The 18,172-nt window shown below is 43.4% G+C and overlaps 1 protein-coding gene across 1 annotated transcript in view; it reads left to right on the plus strand.

Moving 5' to 3' along the window:
• DPH5 (diphthamide biosynthesis 5) overlaps positions 1-3,172 on the plus strand; it is a 60,922-nt gene extending 57,750 nt beyond the window's left edge. The window contains exon 7 of the mRNA XM_082266609.1: positions 2,140-3,172. Coding sequence (XP_082122735.1) covers positions 2,140-2,378 — 239 coding nt within the window. The 3' untranslated portion in view covers positions 2,379-3,172. The remainder of the gene's footprint in view (positions 1-2,139) is intronic.
• The last annotated feature ends 15,000 nt before the right edge of the window (positions 3,173-18,172 follow it).

Here is an 18,172-nt window from a genome sequence, read left to right on the forward strand (position 1 = left end):
AAGGGAAAATGCCCCAAGAACAAGCAGGAACTGAACACAGTTGCAGTAGAGGCCTGGCAGAGCATCACCAGGGATGAAACCCAGCGCCTGGTGATGTCTATGCGTTCCAGACTTCAGCCTGTAATTGACTGCAAAGGATTTGCATCCAAGTATTAAAAAGTGAAAGTTTGATTTATGTTTGTTAATCTGTCCCATTACTTTTGGTCCCTTAAAAAGTGGGAGGCACATATACAAACTGTTGTAATTCCTACATCGTTCACCTGATTTGGATGTAAATACCCTCAAATTAAAGCTTAAAGTCTGCGATTAAAGCACATCTTGTTTGTTTCATTTCAAATCCATTGTGGTGGTGTATAGAGCCAAAAAGATTAGAATTCTGTCGATGGCCCAATATTTATGGACCTGACTGTATGTGCAGTGCGAATTTAATCAGGTTCAAAAAAGGGTCTTGCGCAAGTTTAGTGCAGTGCGAATTGAATCACTGATTGAAATCAGAGTCCAGTGTTTACATCACTGCACTTTTTTTTTTTTTTTTTTGCCTAGATTTATTCAAATAAAATCGCAGATGTTATCACTTCCTTCACAATTCCGCACTAAATTTGCATTGAAAGCTCTGCGTTTTTGCCCCGTATGCTGCTTTAATTTTGCACCTAATTTGCAGAGCATTAGTGTGAAACGGCACTCGAGAAGAAGCTGCAAAATTTTCCTTGGTATCACAACCCTCTTGGAATCCATTCTTGTTCTAAAAAATATATGCTTCCGCTTTTCTTTTATTTTTCGTCTCTTCCCCTTTGTGCAACCTTCTTTGTTTTTCTCCTGTTGATGGTGTTTACCATGTAAAATGCCTCATGGGGTACAGAGACTTTCTAGGGCCTGGTCTTGGGGAGCATTTTCTCATAGATATAGATCTATATATATATATATATATATATATATATATATATATATATATATATATATATATATATATATATAATGTCCCCTCTACACACCTGAAATTGACTTCTGCGTGAGATGTGGGATTGCTCTGTGTCTGGGTTGGCATTATTTTTGACGTGTCTGTTCTATGGTTTCTGTACTTACCATGTAATGCTTTAAAAATAAGTTATTGGAAAAAAAAACAGTTGTAGCCACTTTTACTCAGAGGTTCATTGCTCTCAGTGAGTTTCTTAGCAGGGGCTGTCTTGCACCAAAAACAGCAGTTTTCAATGTTGCATAAAGTAATTGTAAAGTCTCAGTTTTTTTGTTTTTTCTATTAAAATAACAAACATGCCCTACTTACTTACCCTGTACAGTTGGTTTTTTTGCACAGTGCAGCCCAGATCCTCCTCTTCTTGGGTCCCAGGTGGAATTTATTTTTGTTTGGGATGCTATAACAAACATATCGTGGGATTTTCTCAACTTTGACTTCAAAAGTGGAGCTACATTTTAATTTTTATCTTCATGCAGCTAATTAATGAGACGCCCAATAGATCAGCACTGGCCATGAGTTGGTTTGAACTGATGGAAGGTAAATCAGATTGCTAGCTCTGAATAACTGAACTCTGTGCATCTTCTTTGTACTATGGATTTGCAGGGGTCTACTTTCAGGAAGTAGCCATTTTCCTGCTGAAAGTAGACACCTACTTGAACAAATCCAGAGTACAAAGATGATGCACAGAGTGCAGTTACCAGAGCTAGTAATCTGATTTGCCTTCCATCAGTTCATACCAACCAGAAATTGAAATTGGTTTTGTTATTGATTGCTATGGGCTCATACCTTCTTCGTTATTAAAAAAGCCCAGAGTATGATCACATCTTGCTATGTCAATGCAGCAGTGGTGGTGAGTTCTGAAGTATGCAATTTAGCAGCCAAGATATATTCTTAAAGAGATTTAAAGGAGGAAATGTATGGTGCAGGTAGTTTCTGAACAAACGCTGAGATCCTGCAGAACTCATCAATGCAAGCCATTGCTCGTGGACTTCTGCATGGATACCACTGGTCATTCCTGGGCAACCAGCATCATGCATAAGCTTCGGCATCCCTCATTCAGTGGTGTTTAGTTGATCACTGATTGCCCATCTACTTGATAATGTATTTATATTACTAAAGTTCTCTTTCTGATATACACATTAACAAATATTCACTTGTTTCCTCAGCTCTGTCCGAGAACACAATTTGCGCAGGTCTGGCTCGAGTTGGGGCGCCCGACCAACAGATTGCAGCCGGCACCCTGCAGCAACTTAGTACGGTTGATTTTGGAGCCCCACTTCATTCCTTGGTGATTAGCGGCTGCATGCATCCCATGGAACTGGACATGCTCAGACTCTTTGCTGTGGACCCCTCTTTTTTTGATCAGATTAACGTAGAGGACAGCTCAACATATCGGTCTTCATAGACAATTGAAACAAGCAGTGCATCACTGTACAAACTTCAGCAGCTACCCTGTGTGTGTGTGTGTGACAGCAAACCGTGCTTGTATTTGTGCCAATGTGCTACTGTGTCCCTCTAACCAGTATAGCCATATACTAGGGATGCACCACATTCACGTGTTGGCCTTTATTTAGTGAACTTGTGTAAAGAGCAGATTTGTACAGCTAGTAATTTCAGCCAATCAGAAGTTGGCTTTTAGCTGTTTAGCGTAGTCACAAGGACTAAAGATTTTGATTACCTGCGCAAGTTGCTCCATTTTGCACACTGCTCTTTGCCTTATTTATATAAAGGCTTTTAAGCACAAACAGTAATATCCAAAATTTCACAGTACAAAGAATAGTGGTGTGCAGCAACCAATCAGAAATTGGCGTAGAGTAGGCTAACAAAATCTAATGATGATATGGTGGTTGTGACACAGCACTGACTGTGAACTGTTCTGCAGTTAAGCAGATTGCATTCTGAATATCATTCATATTCCTCTAAAGACAGTAAGCTAAGCTGGTGGATCTGCAAAGGCCTTCAGTATTGGACCAAGTGGCCTAAGCTGTTATGCAGGACTGTATGTACTGGTAAAGCTGCTGCTGATAGTTCTATGTTTAAACCCCAACTCTGGACAACATTTAATTTAGTTCTATACAGAGTGGAGAAGGGTTAGAACCTCTGTCTGGTTTTATATTGTGCACTGGATTCCCATTAGAGAGATTTACTCTCACTTCCTATCCCAATGATATGGTGTCACAAGGACTGGAAGTGATGGGTTATTTTTAGTTAGGGACTGCAACAAAGAAACGTGTATTTAGTAAAGTGAGGAAGGGCTAGAATATTTTTTTTCTTCTCTTGTCCCGGTGACACCCACACCCTCTCATTTAATTCCCTGCTGGCAGTGAGACAGGAAGTCGGGGGAAATGTCCCCATAGAGGACACAGACTGTATACAAACTTGTCAAAAGTTCAAACTCTTTTTCCGCTTCTATCAAAACTGTTGCTGGCGTTAGGTTTTAAAAGAATATGGTGCATCCATAATATATCATGGCACTTTAATATAGATCTTTTCCATCTTGTTCACTATACACTGCCCTCCCCTGGTACATATTTATCAAACCTAGGCATTCTACAAATCTGTGTGTTCGGATTATAGAGCTATTGCTTAAGTTAATAAAGTCACATTTTCAAATATGTTATGTTTCCTGTGGTTTTTTTGAACCATTATTATGATATAATTTACATAAAAGGAATATTTAGTTAAAGAATATGTGTGTGTATGTATATATATATGTATGTATGTGTATGATATATATATATATGTGTGTGTGTGTGTGTGTGTGTGTGTGTGTGTGTGTGTGTGTGTGTGTGTGTATTTATATAAAAAAAAAAACATCTAATTTAATGACTGGCTGTTCTATTTCTCCAAACCTCCATTGACAGACGCAGCTCCATATCTTCTTAGACCATTGGGTTATGCTCCTCCCATCAGGAATAGGACACTAGGCAGGAAAAGGCTTTACCACGCCTATGGGGCTGTCCCTGCAGGCATAACCCCACACACTCTGATACAGCAGCCAGTTTGTTTCTGCCTAGTTTAGGAGTAGGACCTAGCTCCCTGCTGGGACTTCGGTCTTCGCTATATAATAGGGACATTTTTATTTACTAGTTAGAGTTCCTGGAGAACTACAAGCAACAGCCGGCTGAGGTTTCAAACTGGATAATCTAGATCCTTAAAGTCTCCCAGCCAGGCCAGCGAGCGTGAGCAGGGTATAGTCCAGCACTAGGCCTCGCCACGACAGAGCCCTGATGGATGGGGATGAGCCTGCGAGTGGACGGTCTCGCTGGGACGTGATGACCTGGAACATCCTGAGTTGCAATCCTCCGGAGGCCTCAGGGTGGACGTGGGCCCCCTCCTGGGAATAGTCGGACCCTCGGGACATCCCTCAGTTCCCCTGGCCTTTCAGACATATACCAGCCCCCCCCCCCCCCGTTATTTTCCCCCTTCCCCTAGTAGGTTTGTACCTGGGGGGGGGGGGGCGGTAATATTATGGCCGCTGAAGCGTTCCTGCGGGGGGGGTGCCTGTCCTGGGTCTTTTGTTAAGGACCTTCTGATGCCACCTGTCTGGAACCCCCCTCGGGGGGTCTGGGAGACCGCATGGCGTGCCGTGGGTGCCGCCATTTTGCTGTAGATTTGTGCTCCTTGTTTTCCATTGACAATGTATGGGCAGCCAGTTTCTGTTAGTTCCCCATGAGAATGCATGGGGCGGCCATTTTCTTGTAGTCCAGGTCGCTGGACAGGCAGCAGGCATGGCACATTTGATCTAGCAATGACCCAGGCATTTTTTTCTATTTCCATTTCCTGTGTCAGATCGTTTTTACTTTCTAATTCACAGAACATTCCAACAAGCCTCCTGAGCGGTTGGGTAATGTTTTTGGGGTTCCCTGTAGGGTTTTCTTACTCACTCTGCTAACAGATTGTACTGGATTGGGATTTGTGATACCGCTAGTGCGGCGGTGTGATCGTGATGTTGCGATCTTTATGGGTATGTCAGCTGACTTTGCGGGGTTATACCGGAATGATGCCTCTAGCTAGAGGCATCATCCCGGTACTGTTGTTTAGAGCCGGCGGTCGGCTTTCCGGCGGTAACGACCTATGCGGCTCGGAAACCGCTCAATCGTTCTCCCCCCCCCCCCCCCCTCCCGCCGCCTTCCGCGGCTCTGCCCGGGTCTTCCGTCCCATCGGGAGACCCGAGCAACCAGCCGTCACGTCCGCCGGCTGGATGGAGCCCCGATCGAAGCCGGATGCGGCTTCGAACGGGTCTCCGATGATGTAACCCGGAGGCGGCGTCCATGACATCGCATCCGGGTTACACTGCTGCTAAAGGCGGCAGATTAAAAAAAACGAGTGTATTCAAAAATGCAGTATTTTTTGAATACATGGAAGTGTAGTGGAGGGGTCTAGGGTCTTTTAGACCCTCGATCCCTCCATAAAGAGTACCTGTCACTACATATTGCCTTCACAAGGGATGTTTACATTGCTTGTGACAGCAATAAAAGTGATCAGATTTTTATTTTTTTTTAAAAACCTGTGTTTAAAGTTAAAAAAAAAAAATTAAATAAATAGGAAAAGAAAAAAAAAATTTTAGCTGCCCCCGTCGCCGTTAGCTCGCGCACAAAAGAAAACGTATATGGAAGTAGAGCCGCGAATGAAATCGCTGTTCAAACCACACGTGTGGTATCGCCGCGATCGCCAGAGCGTGAGCAATAATTAAAAAAAAAAAGAGCTACACTCTAACTCTAACCTGGTAACCGTTAAAATAATTTTAAAGCGTCGCCTATTGAGATTTCTATTGACCGTAGTTTGTCGCCATTCCAATTCTAAACCGTAACATCATAACATGTTGGGTATCTATTTACTTGCCGTGACATCATCTTTCACAATATACAAAAAAAATGGGCTAACTTTACTGTTTAGTTTTTTTTTTAATGCAGTGAAATGTGATTTTTCGTAATTTTTCCAAAAAAATTGCGTTTTAAAGACCGCTGCGCAAATACCGCGTGACAAAAAATGTTGCACTGACCGCCCTTTTATTCTCCAGAGTCTTTGCTAAAAAAATATATATGTTTGGGGGTTCTAAGTAAGTTTTCTAGCAAAAAATACTGATTTTTAACTTGTAAAAGTGTCAAAAATAGGCCTGGTGGGTAAGTGGTTAAAGTGACACTGCATTATTTTAATCTGTGAAAAATGGAGTCCCAGGACAATATTTCACCTACAGACCACCTCAGTGCGGCTGCGGGACCCTCTGGGTCGCAATCTCTGTCTGCTTTTACAGCAGTCTTGGAAAGCCTGGTGTCAAAGGTAGATTTTGTGTTCAAAATTATTGATAACCGCACAAAAGTATTGATAACTGCAAACGTCTGCTGCCTTCACCTTCATCAGTGGTATCCTCAGACTCTAAAGGGAGATATGACCGCCATGGGACGCTCCCCATCCTGATGGATCGGTGTCCTCGCATTATGATGATGAAGAGGACCTGTCCTCTTCAGCCGCCACGCTGGATCGCGCATTGGTGGAAGTACTCATAGTTTCCGTACGAGAAACTTTAAAAATGGCAAATGAATCTACAGCATCAGGTACGCAGATGTCTTTTGGATCCCACAAAGCCCAGAAGTCAGGCAAGGTGTTTCCTTGTCCGGAGACTTTTGACCATATTGTAAATGAACAATGGTGGCGCATCAAGCACATGCTAGTGGTGCCCAAGCGCTTTAAACACCGTTCTCCCTTTGTGGAGGTGGTTTCCACTCGATGGACCGTGCCAACAAAGGTGGATCGCCCAGTTTCCAGATTGAATAAGTCTACTGTGGTTTTGGTGGAGGAATCTCAGGCTTTTACAGACCCTGTGGATAGACAGGTTGAGTCTCTGTCTCGCCATCTACACGTGTTGTCGGGTTCCATACTAAAATCAATTTTTGTGAATGTTCTGGTGTCCTAGACGGTCACTGAATCAGTCTTTTATTCCTAAGGTGGTTTCTGATTTTCATTTGAATGAAGACATTGTGCTGCCTTCACTTGGTCTAAGCATCCCAAGGAAATTGCCTTACATTCTTTGGATGTGGTTCAGGCGATTAGGGTTTACCTGGCGGCTACCGAGTCTTTCCTTACCGAGGGACCTTGTAAATGATTGGCTGCGTCTGCTGCGACCATATCCCGATGGATCAGGCAGACGGTTGTTCAGGCTTATTCATTGAAGGGTCATGTTCCTCCTTTCCCTGTGAAGGCACATTCTACTAGGGCGCTGAGTGCCTCTTGAGCTTTTTGCTATCGGGCGTCAGTGATGCAAGTTTGCAGGGCGGCAACTTGTTCGTCTGTCCATACGTTTACAAAATTCTAAAAAGTAGATGTGTTGGCATCCTCGGATGCCTCTTTTGGGCGCAAGGTTTTGCAGGCTGCTGTTTAAAAGAGAACCTTTTTTGGTTGTTCTCTTTGAGGGTGTATCTTTTCTCTAGGTGAGCTCCAGTTGGTCCTGGTTGAGCTTCATGTTACCTGGTTGGCGGATTTTTGCCTTTGGGGAATTGCGTTCTTTCCCACCCCTCATGCATATACTGCTTTGGGACATCCCAATGGTCTAAGGAGATATGGAGCTGCATCTGTCAATGGACGATAGAGAAAACTTGATTTTTGTACTTGCCATAAAACGCCTGACTTTACATGCACATGAACTTTAATGGCATCCCAGTCTTAGTCTGTAGGGTTCATTGTTGAGTTCAAACAACACAGGAAAAGCTGCTCAGGTGAGGCACGAATACTCAGGTGCTGGTCAGATCCGCCATCCAGTAATCAAGTATCCAAGGAGAAAAAGTGACCGTACTCAGAGGAAAAGGAACTTGAAGTGCTTATTCCCATTCATGAAAAACAACGGTGCATCAAACAGACATGGACACGGTTAACGCGTTTCACGACTCTGGGTCGCTAAAGCCCCGTACACACGTACCGATCGTCGTCATACAAACGTCGGCGGGCGAAAGATCTGCCGATTGTACGCTTGTTAGTATGGTGCCTCCGACAGCTGTCTGCGCACATTCTGCGGACAAGAGTCTTTCTTGCAAACATGAAAATTTTTGTATGCCGACACCAGAACGGACGATTGTTCGCCAGTCAGTACAGAATTCTGCCGACAGACCGCAGATTTGCAAGACTGGGCATGCTCAGAAAAGAAAAAACACAGGGAAAGTTAACCATTACATGACATCACTTCTGCAGTCAGCTGAAGTCGGCGGACAACATTCTTGTGCTGTCTTTGCACTTTTCAACAGACATCGACATCCCGGGGAGAAAAGACGAACGTTTGTATGACGACGATCGGTACGTGTGTACGGGGCTTTAGTCATAACATTATGAGTAAGCGACCCACAGAGTCGTGAAACGCATTAACCATGTCCATGTCTGTTTGATGCACCATTGTTTTTCATGAATGGGAATAAGCACTTCAAGTTCCTTTTCCTCTGAGTGCGGTCACTTTTTCTCCTTGGATACTTCAATGTTGAGTTGGCCCACCCTTTGCAGCTATAACAGCTTCAACTCTTCTTGGAAGGCTGTCCACAAGGTTTAGGAGTGTGTCTATGGGAATGTTTGACCATTCTTCCAGAAGCGCATTTGTGAGGTCAGGCACTGATGTTGGACGAGAAGGCCTGGCTTGAAGTCCATGCTCTAATTTATCCCAAAGGTGCCCTGTTGAGTTCAGGATTCTGTGCAGGCCAGTCAGGTTCCCCCACCCCAAACTCGCTCAACCATGTCTTTATGGACCTTGCTTTGTGTACTGGTCCAAATCATGCAGTGGAGGGGGGGATTATGGTGCGAGGTTGTTTTTCTGAGGTTGGGCTTGGCCTCTTAGTTCCAGTGAAGGGAACTCTTAAGGCGTCAGCATACTAAGGCATTTTGGAAAATGTCATGCTCCCAACTTTGTGGGAACAGTTTGGGGATCGCCCCTTCCTGTTCAAACATTACTGCACCCCAGTGCACAAACAAGGTCCATAAAGACATGGAAGAGCAAATTTGAGGTGAAGGAACTTGACTGGCCTGCAGAGTCCTGACCTCAACCCGATAGAACACACCTTTGGGATTAAAAAGAGCGGAGACTGCGAGCCAGGCCTTCTCTCCAGCATCAGTGCCTGACCTCACAAATGCGCTTCTGGAAGAATGTTCAAACATTCCCATAGACACACTCCTAAACCTTGTGGACAGCCTTCCCAGAAGAGTTGAAGCTGTTGTAGCTCCAAAGGAAGGGTCAACTCAATATTGAACCCTACGGACTAAAACTGGGATGCCATTAAAGTTCATGTGTGTGTAAAGGCAGGTGTCCCAATACTTTTGATAATATAGTGTATCTTCAGTGTAAAGAAGAACAAGGAGTCCTTGATGTGATGGTTTGGCCCCCACAGAGCCCTGATCTCAACTTTATTAAGTCTGTGTGGGATTACATGAAGAGGCAGAAGGATCTGAGGCAGCCTACAGCCACAGAAGATCTGTGGTTAGTTCTCCCAGATGTTTGGAACAACCTACCAGCCCAGTTCCTAAAAACTGTGTGCAAGTGTACCTAGAAGAATATATGCTGTTTGAAGGCAAAGTATGATCACACCAAATATTGATTTGGATTTCTCTTCTCTTCATTCACTTTTCATTTTGTTAATTGATAAAAATAAACAAACACTTCTATTTTTGAAAGCATTCTTGGTTTACCGCATTTTTTACACCCGCCTAAGGCCCCTTTCACACTGTCCGCTCCGTCGGTGGACTCTGTTTTTCTTAGCGGGGGATCGATCCGCCAGACGGATGGAAAATAGGGTTTCCATCTGTCCGGATTTGTCAGACAGGATCGGATCGTATGTCAGCGGACATGTCTCCGCTGACATCCGCTGCCCCATAGAGATGCATGGGGCATCCGTTCAGATCCGCCTGGAAAAACTGACAGGTGGATCTGAACGGTCCGCATGCGTGAAAGGGGCCTAAAACTTTTGCAGAATGACTGAGCAAAATAAAAATAGCACTTCCCCCAATACATGCACATTTACTTCTTCTTTATCCAATCTGTTGATCCTGCCATAAATACATGGTGCGCCTAACTTCCTGTGTGTTCTATTTCTGCTGTACTGAAATCTTAATCGGTGTTATCGGTGCTGCCTAGTTCTTCTCTGCGGTTGTGAAAAAGAATATAATTTATTATGGAGATGAGGCGAGAGGGAGTTGTTCCCTAGTCAATCAGAAGTGAACTGGGCAGGGCGTACAACACTGCTTGAGATTCCAGCGTGGAAGAGGCAATGTGTTGTCAGCTGAAACATGGGCTCACTGGATTTCTGGTAGATCGATCGTTATTTTTCTGTACCTACAGTTTTAAAAGGTATAAAACATGGCCAAGCATGCATACATGCAATGGAGAAATGTATCCACAAATGAGACAAGAAGCCAGAGCACCGCCACAGTAAACAGAGGGGGGAGATATACACAAGCCAATATACACGTCAAACATCCCAGACGGCAATGAATAAATATGTAACGACCTTCACTATTAATTACACTGTCTATTTCATGAAAGTCCAGGGTAGCATGGATCAGCACACTCACCCCCCGGGAAAATGAGGTATGGGTAGAGTGACCCACCCATCTATAGTTCAGGAAACCCAACACGTCACCAGGTGGGTCTCCTGAAGACAGATGATCGCAGGCAGGGAGCGCTTGAGGCACATAAAAACCATAGTTTGTTTCAAAGGGGAATGAAGGGCTCTAACATTCCATGAAATTATGGGGACTTGTGCCATAGGAGTAAAATGGCAATAATAGCTACAGGAGAGTGGCAGTCAGTGGAACAAACCAGGAAAGGTTCACAATGGGGAAATGAAAAGACTCCGGCCAGGAAACAGGGACAGCATGACGTAGAAAAAAGGGCAAACTGTACTGTAGCACTGGCAAAAGGGCAGACGTCCGGTGTAACTACGCAAATCTGGATGGTCATGGAACAGGGCCACCTGAGTGGCAACAATATGATAGGAACCAAAAAGAAAAACCCCCCAAGATCACAAGGGAGCATGGGCGAGCTTGCCAACAGGGCAGCTCCAAAAAGTGCAGTAGAGACCAGTCTCTTATAAGGCATACACATCCAACTGTAAACGGTATAGCATCAACAGCTCGCATCTGTAGTAGCAGACAAGAAATAATGTCCCCCAGCCCGAGGTTTCAGAAGAAGACATGATGGCATGTACCGGAGACAGTCAGAGCAAGTAGCCCCCACCCATTGAGAGGGGGGAACAGGGCACAGGTAGCATGACATGAGGGTTCAGACCCCCTCCACTTCCTCACCCATCCGACGTAGAGCCTGTTCATTCCTGTCTAGCCAGGAGGCCACATCCTTAGCGGATTCAAAGAACTGGGTGTGTCCGCGGGCTGTAACACGAAGCTTCGCCAGGTACGACATGGTGTACGGCAGTTGCAGGATCCTCAGCCTTCGTTTCACATCAGAGAACTTTGCCCTCCGGTGCTGAACTTCAGCTGAAAAATCAGGATAGAAGGAACCTTTTACTCCATTAAATTGAACAGCACCTTTCTCCCGGGCTTGACGCAGCACCGCCTCACGGTCCCTGTAGTGCAAGATACATGCCAACATTGAGCGAGGAGGGCCCCCTATTGGAGGGGGACGAGGAGGCACTCTGTGAGCACGTTCCACAGCAAACATAGGGGAAAAAGCAGCAGCCCCAAACACTTCAGTGAGCCACTGTTCCACAAAAGCAGTAGGATCCTTCCCCTCCCCCTTTTCAGGCAGGCCCACTATGCGGACATTATTTCCGCGGAGACGATTCTCCATATCTCCATATCTTCCACTCTATCATAAGCCTCTCTAGCACATTGAGCAGCATATTTAGTGTCCCTAGAGATATCAGGGAGTTAGTCCTCCACATCACTGGCACGGCTTTTCACAGCCGTGGTCCGTTCCTGGATTTTTTTAATGTCCTGTCTCAATAGGGACACATCCTCTCTCAGACCCCCAAACTGGTCCTTCAGTATGTTAATGGAGGCAGCACAAAGATTCACAGCCTTCAAAATGTCAGCTAACGTGGGCTGATCCTGATATGGCTCATCAGATTCATGGATGGCTAAGGATGTAACATCCGTGGGTTGTAAATCAGGGCCCTGTTGTGGGAAGGGAGCCTGGCCTGAGTCTCCCCCATGCTGCTCAGACAATCCCCCTGATGATTCCGCCCGATCCGCGGGCATAGTCCCATGTAATTTATGTGTAAAGAATAACATATCCCTGGGAGGATCCTTACCCTGCCCCTTACACGATTTCTTAGCAGCCGAGCCCACATCCTTGCCTTTCTCCTGGCCGCGCAGCGTTCCCTTGAGCAAAGCTGCGCCGCTGCCATCTTGGCCCTCGGCACCCGGCCCCTCACAAAGTCCTTTCTTGGTCATCCCCCTGGTCCGGACTTTTAGCGGAACGTCCACCATGATGGCAGGGACAGGGTGAGTGGTTGTGACCCGAATCGGGGCAGAGATGGAGGCTGGGGGAGGATCGGTGTGCGGATCTGCAGCAGGAGCTGTGAGAGATGCATCCTCTCACATGCCAGTCTTGGCCACGCCCGCTTCCTGATGAATTTAATTTTAGTTTTAATTATCATGATAACGGATGTGGGGGCCTTTTCGTGGGCCTGATTTTTTATTTTTTTTGGGGGGGTGAAGGAAGCAGCATTTCACCCCTTTAGATCCAGGCAGCACAATGACTTGGGCCAGCGCTGAGTTTATATTTACTAAAATATTTGCATTTCCATATTCTGTGTATTGGGGGAGACCAGATATAGTGAATGCAGGGTCTGGGTTTAGTAAAACTTTAATAATAATCTGAAACCATCTATGTAACGAGCTATCCTAAGTGTTTACAAACATCAAACACTGCACTACAATTGCCTACACAGCGGTGTTTTTTTGCACAGTCACTGTGATTGAAGATTTTGCAATCCTATGGTTTTGTTTTGGTGATCACGGCATATTTTGTTTTTGATTTTGTGTGTTGAACTTCCCAATGCACTGTAGCTTCCCTTTTTTATCTTTATTTTTTTCGGCAACCTAAAATAAGTTTTAACACATTTATAAAATGTATTTTTCAACAAGGCTTTTCACATGTGGTTGCTCCATCTGGTAATAGTGAGTTTCTGTAATGTTGTAAGGTCAGCTGCTCAGATCAATGTCAGGATGACAATGACTAATTATTCCATTAAAAAAAAAAAAAACTATATATATATATATATATATATTTATTTATTTCTCTTGTTCATTGACGGACACAGCTCCATATCTTCTTGACCCTTGGGTTTATGCTGCCCCCTACAGCAGTAGGACACTAGGTGGAAAAAAGTTTGACTACTCCTATAGGGAACTCCTTTCTCTGTTAAGGCGCATTCTATGAGCCTCTTGGGCCATCTGTCATCAGGCGTCAGTGGTGCAGGTTGCAAGGCGGCCATCAGGTCATCCGTGCACACTTTCACAAAATTGTATAAGGTGGATGTGTTGGCATCTGCGGATGCTGCCTTTGGCCGCAAGGTTTTTCAGGCCGCTGTTGGAGAGGATTAGTCCTCTTTGAGGGTGTTGTTTTGTGTTGTTTCCTGGTTGAGCTCCTATTTTACCTGGTTGGCTACATTTAGTCTTTGGGAAGTGTGTTTATTGCTATGTCCTTCCCACCCCTCATGTTGACACTGCTTTGGGACATCCCAACAGTCAAGAAGATATGGAGCTGTGTCCGTCAATGAACGAAAGAGAAAACTAGATTTTTTTCTTATCGTAAAATCCTTTTCTCTGATGTTCTTTGACAGACACAGTACCCACCCTTCTGTTGAGTTGGGTTATATGTTCGTTTGACACTGCTTGTTACAAAACTGAAGACATATAGCAGGAAGTGGGAGTATACCCCTTGGGACTGCCCTATAGTCAAACTTTATCCACCTAGTGTCCTACTCCTGTAGGGGGCAGCATACACCCAAGGGTCAAGAAAATATGAAGCTGTGTGAGTCAATGAACATCAGAGAAAAGGATTTTACAGTAAGACAAAAATTCCATATATATATATATATATATATATATATATATACAGTGCTCAGCATAAATGAGTACACCCCTTTTGGAAAGTAAGATTTCAATCAATATCTCAATGAACACAAGAACAATTTCCAGAATTTTGACAAAACTGAGTTTTATAGAAGATTTGTTTAGCTCATTACGTGGAAGTAAGTTTAATAATATAACTTAGATTACAAAATCTTCAGTTTTACTCAAATTCGCCAATGCAAAAATGAATACACTCCAACATAAACTACTACAACTAGTATTTTGTGTGACCTCCATGATTTGTAAGTATAGTACCAGGTCTTCTAGTCATGGAATTAACAAGTTGGCGACATATTGTAATATCTATCTTTTTCCATTCTTCAAGAACAGGTTCTGTTCATATCTAGGCATCCCAGATCGTAAACGGACGCAAATCACGGGACGCGCTTGCGATTCCAGTTACTTCCAATGGCACCCCGATCGCAGCATGATTTTGCCGCAATTGTTGTCCGAATCTCAGTAAAATTGCGCAAACCGAATCGCGGGACGCCTGTTGCCCAAAAGAAGTTCCCGGATCAATTTGGGATCCAGGCCGCCTAGATGGGAATGGAGCCTGGAATGGATGCTGAATGGAGAGTGACGCTCAACTTTTCTCTTCAGAATTCCCCATAGGGGTTCGATTGGGTTCAAATCAGGAGACATACTTGGCCACTGAATCACTTTTACCCTGTTGTTCAGAAATGCAACAGTGGCCTTAGATGTGTGTTTTGGATCATCGTCATGTTGGAAAAAGTGCAGGATGAGATGGTCAGGGAGTGAAGGTAGCATCTTGTCTTTCAATTTAGAGCAGTACATCTGTGAATTCATGATACCATCAATGAAATGCAGCTCCGCAAAAGGACACTGCCACCACCATGTTTCACTGTAGGCACAATGCATTTTTCTTTGCACTCCTTACCTTTTCGCCATACATTTTTGAAGCCATCAGTTTCAAAAAAATTTATCTTGGTCTCATCACTCCAGAGTACCCAGTAGTCTTCTTCTTTTCCAACATGGGCCCTGGCAAATTCTAGGCAGGCTTTTTTGTTTATGGGCTTCAGGAGAGGCTTTCTTCGTGGACAACACCTATGCATGCCATTCCTCTGCAGTGTACTCCGTATTGTGTCAGGGGAAACAATCACACCAGTTTGGCTTTATACTTCTTTAGCTAACTGCAGTGAACTTGCATGGTGATTTTCTTCAACCCTTCTCATCATAAGACTCTCCTGTCGAGGTGTTAGCTTCCGTGGACGGCTCTCTGAGATGGTTGCAATTCCATATTGGTTACATTTCTGTATCACTTTTGCTACAGTATTGTGACTGATAAGTAAAGCTTTGCTGATCTTCTTGTAGCCTCCACCTTCCTTGTGTAAAGAAATTATTTTCTTTCTCAGGCCTTGTGACATTTCTCTTCCATGTGGTGCCATTTTTGACAGCATGAAATGGGAAGGTTTTTTTTTTTTTTTTCTGTTAAGTAACGCCATTTTATAATCAACTGTCTGCTGGACACCTGTTTTATAAATAATTAGAATCACCTGTAGTTGAATTCTTGTTAACCACTTCCATACCGCTGGACGTTATATGACATCCTGGGTTTTGAGTGGGGATCCTGCAGGCATCATTCAGATATAATGTTTTTAGCCGGCGATTTTCTTCAACATAAGAACAATGATAGCAGCTGTTTAGCAGCTTGATTGTTTTTACAGGCAGCGGGAGCCGACGTCCCCCCCCCTCCCCCTCAGGTGCTTCTACCAGCTCGCCCGTGCAATCGGCGAGCCGGATAAGGAATCTGCCAGCGCGGAAGTACGCCATAGAGAATACCAAGGACCAGATGGTCCCCGGCTGTCTCTAGGACTCTCGGAGGCCAGGGCCCGACGTTATGACGTCACGCCCGGCCTGGCAGTTGTAAATACTGCTGTGATCTCGGCTGAATAGCCGAGATCGTTTTTTTTTTTCTATTTCAGCCTTTCCAGCCTGTAGGAGAGATCTGAGGTCTTATTGACCCCAGATCTCGCCAAAAAAGAGGACCTGTCATTCACTATTCCTATTACAAGGGATGTTTACATTCCTTGTAATAGAAATAAAAGTCATCATAAAAAGAAAAAAAAAATTTAAAGTGCCCCCATCTCCGCGTACTCACACGCAGAAGTGAATGCATACGTACATCGTGCCCACATATGTAAATGGCATTCAATTCACACACGTGAGGTATCGCCACAAACGTTAGAGTGAGAGCAACAATTATAGCCCAAAACCTTCTCTGTAACTCTAAACTGGTAACCTGTAAAAATTTTTAAAGCGTTGCCTATGGAGATTTTTAAGTACCGAAGTTTGTCACCATTCCACGAGTATGTGCAATTTTAAAGCATGACATGTTGGGTATCTGTTTACTCGGCGTAACATCATCTTTCATCAGCGTAACGCGTAGGATAGCTCAACCGGAAGTGACGTATCGGCAAAGGATCGTATGTTATGCTTGAAACAAGACGAAAAGCAATGTGAGTGTTACTCTATCTTTTTTAAATAAAATTTATGGGACGTACTTCACTATGTTGGCCCCAATTTGATTTTTTTGGAGATACAAAGAACCGCTTATATCCCCTGAAAGATAGCTGCATTTACAAGGGAGATATAACCAAGGATTTATAATGGCACAATAAGGAGGAAGGAACAGCATACTGGGAAATACAACCCAAGGCTCTTTTAAAGGAGCAGTGAGGTGAGCGCTTAGGACACCTAGTGGGCACCGCACGAAGCACCTGCATGTGAAATTTGGATTAAGAAGATTGCGTTCATCACATTATATATTTATAAAAATAATTTTAAAAGGACACTTCAGCACTTTATTGGTTATCACTTATTTAGAGCACTTTTTATATTTAAATAAGTCACCGATTTTAATTTTATATAAAATTTTCATATCAATCCATTTTCACTGTATAATGGATTGATATAGTTGGTTTCAATAAGATTTATATTTTTTTAATGAATATTTCATCACCTATTATATTTATTGTATAAAGCATATCGGATTATATTATTGTATACATTAAGACACATCAATTTTAATATTATTTAAGAAGCACTTTGGCACTTTTTCACGTATTTACATATTTATATATTTTATTTATGTTATTTAAGCACTTTTAAAGCGCGGTACTCCCCCCAACTTTATTTAATCATCTTTCACATTATACAAAAATTTGGGCTAACTTCAGTGTTTTGTTTTTTTATTAATTCATGAAACAGTTTTTTTGTCAAAAAAACGCGTTTGAAAAATTGCTGCGCAAATACTGTGTGACATAAAAAGTTGCAACGACCACTATTTGATTCCCTAGGGTCTCTGCTAAAAAAAAAAAAAAAACATATATAAGGTTTGGAGTAATTTTCTAGCAAAAAAATTATGATTTTTACATGTAGGAGCAGAGTGCCAGAATTGACCCGGTATGGAAGTGGTTAGGATTTTGAGGTCTAAAAATTAAGCTTTGCTTGTAAGACTTTCATTGGGGCGTATTCAGTTTTGCAACATGGTCTTGAATGTATTTGTTAGGAAAAATACTTTTGTGTGTGTGCAAATGAATAAATCTTGATTGCAATCAATGGCTCGCATTTGTGGGAGTATTTTGTAGTATAGTGTCCTATAGAAAATGTTGATTCTGAAAGGAAAGTAAAGGTTTCCTGACCAATCCGTTTGAGGTGTACTCATTTATGCTGAGCACTGTATATCGATATTGAGTTTTCCCACCCTTTGTAGCTATAACAGCTTCAGCTCTTCCGGGAAGACTGTTCGCAAAGTTTAGGAGTGTGTCTATGGGAATGTTTGACCATTCTTCCAGAGGCGCATTTTGTGAGGTCAGGCACTGATACGGACGAGAAGGCCTAGCTTGCATTCTCTGCTCCAATTCATCCCAAAGGTGTGCCATCGGGTTGAGGTCAGCACTCTGTGAAGGGCAGTCAAGTTCCTCCACCCCAAACTCGCTCATCCATAGAAACAAGGGATACCATAGGTATCAACTCCCAGAGGGTTTTTAGGCAGCAACAATGAAAAAGTATTCAAAATAGAAGAAAAGTCAAAAACTTCTAAAAAATGTTACTTTATTTAAACAGACAGTATCAAAAATGAAAAAAATTGATAAAGTATTAAAACAACCC

Source organism: Pelophylax lessonae (genome assembly GCF_965119305.1).
Source record: "Pelophylax lessonae genome assembly, chromosome: 8".
Taxonomy (NCBI): Eukaryota; Metazoa; Chordata; class Amphibia; order Anura; family Ranidae; genus Pelophylax; species Pelophylax lessonae.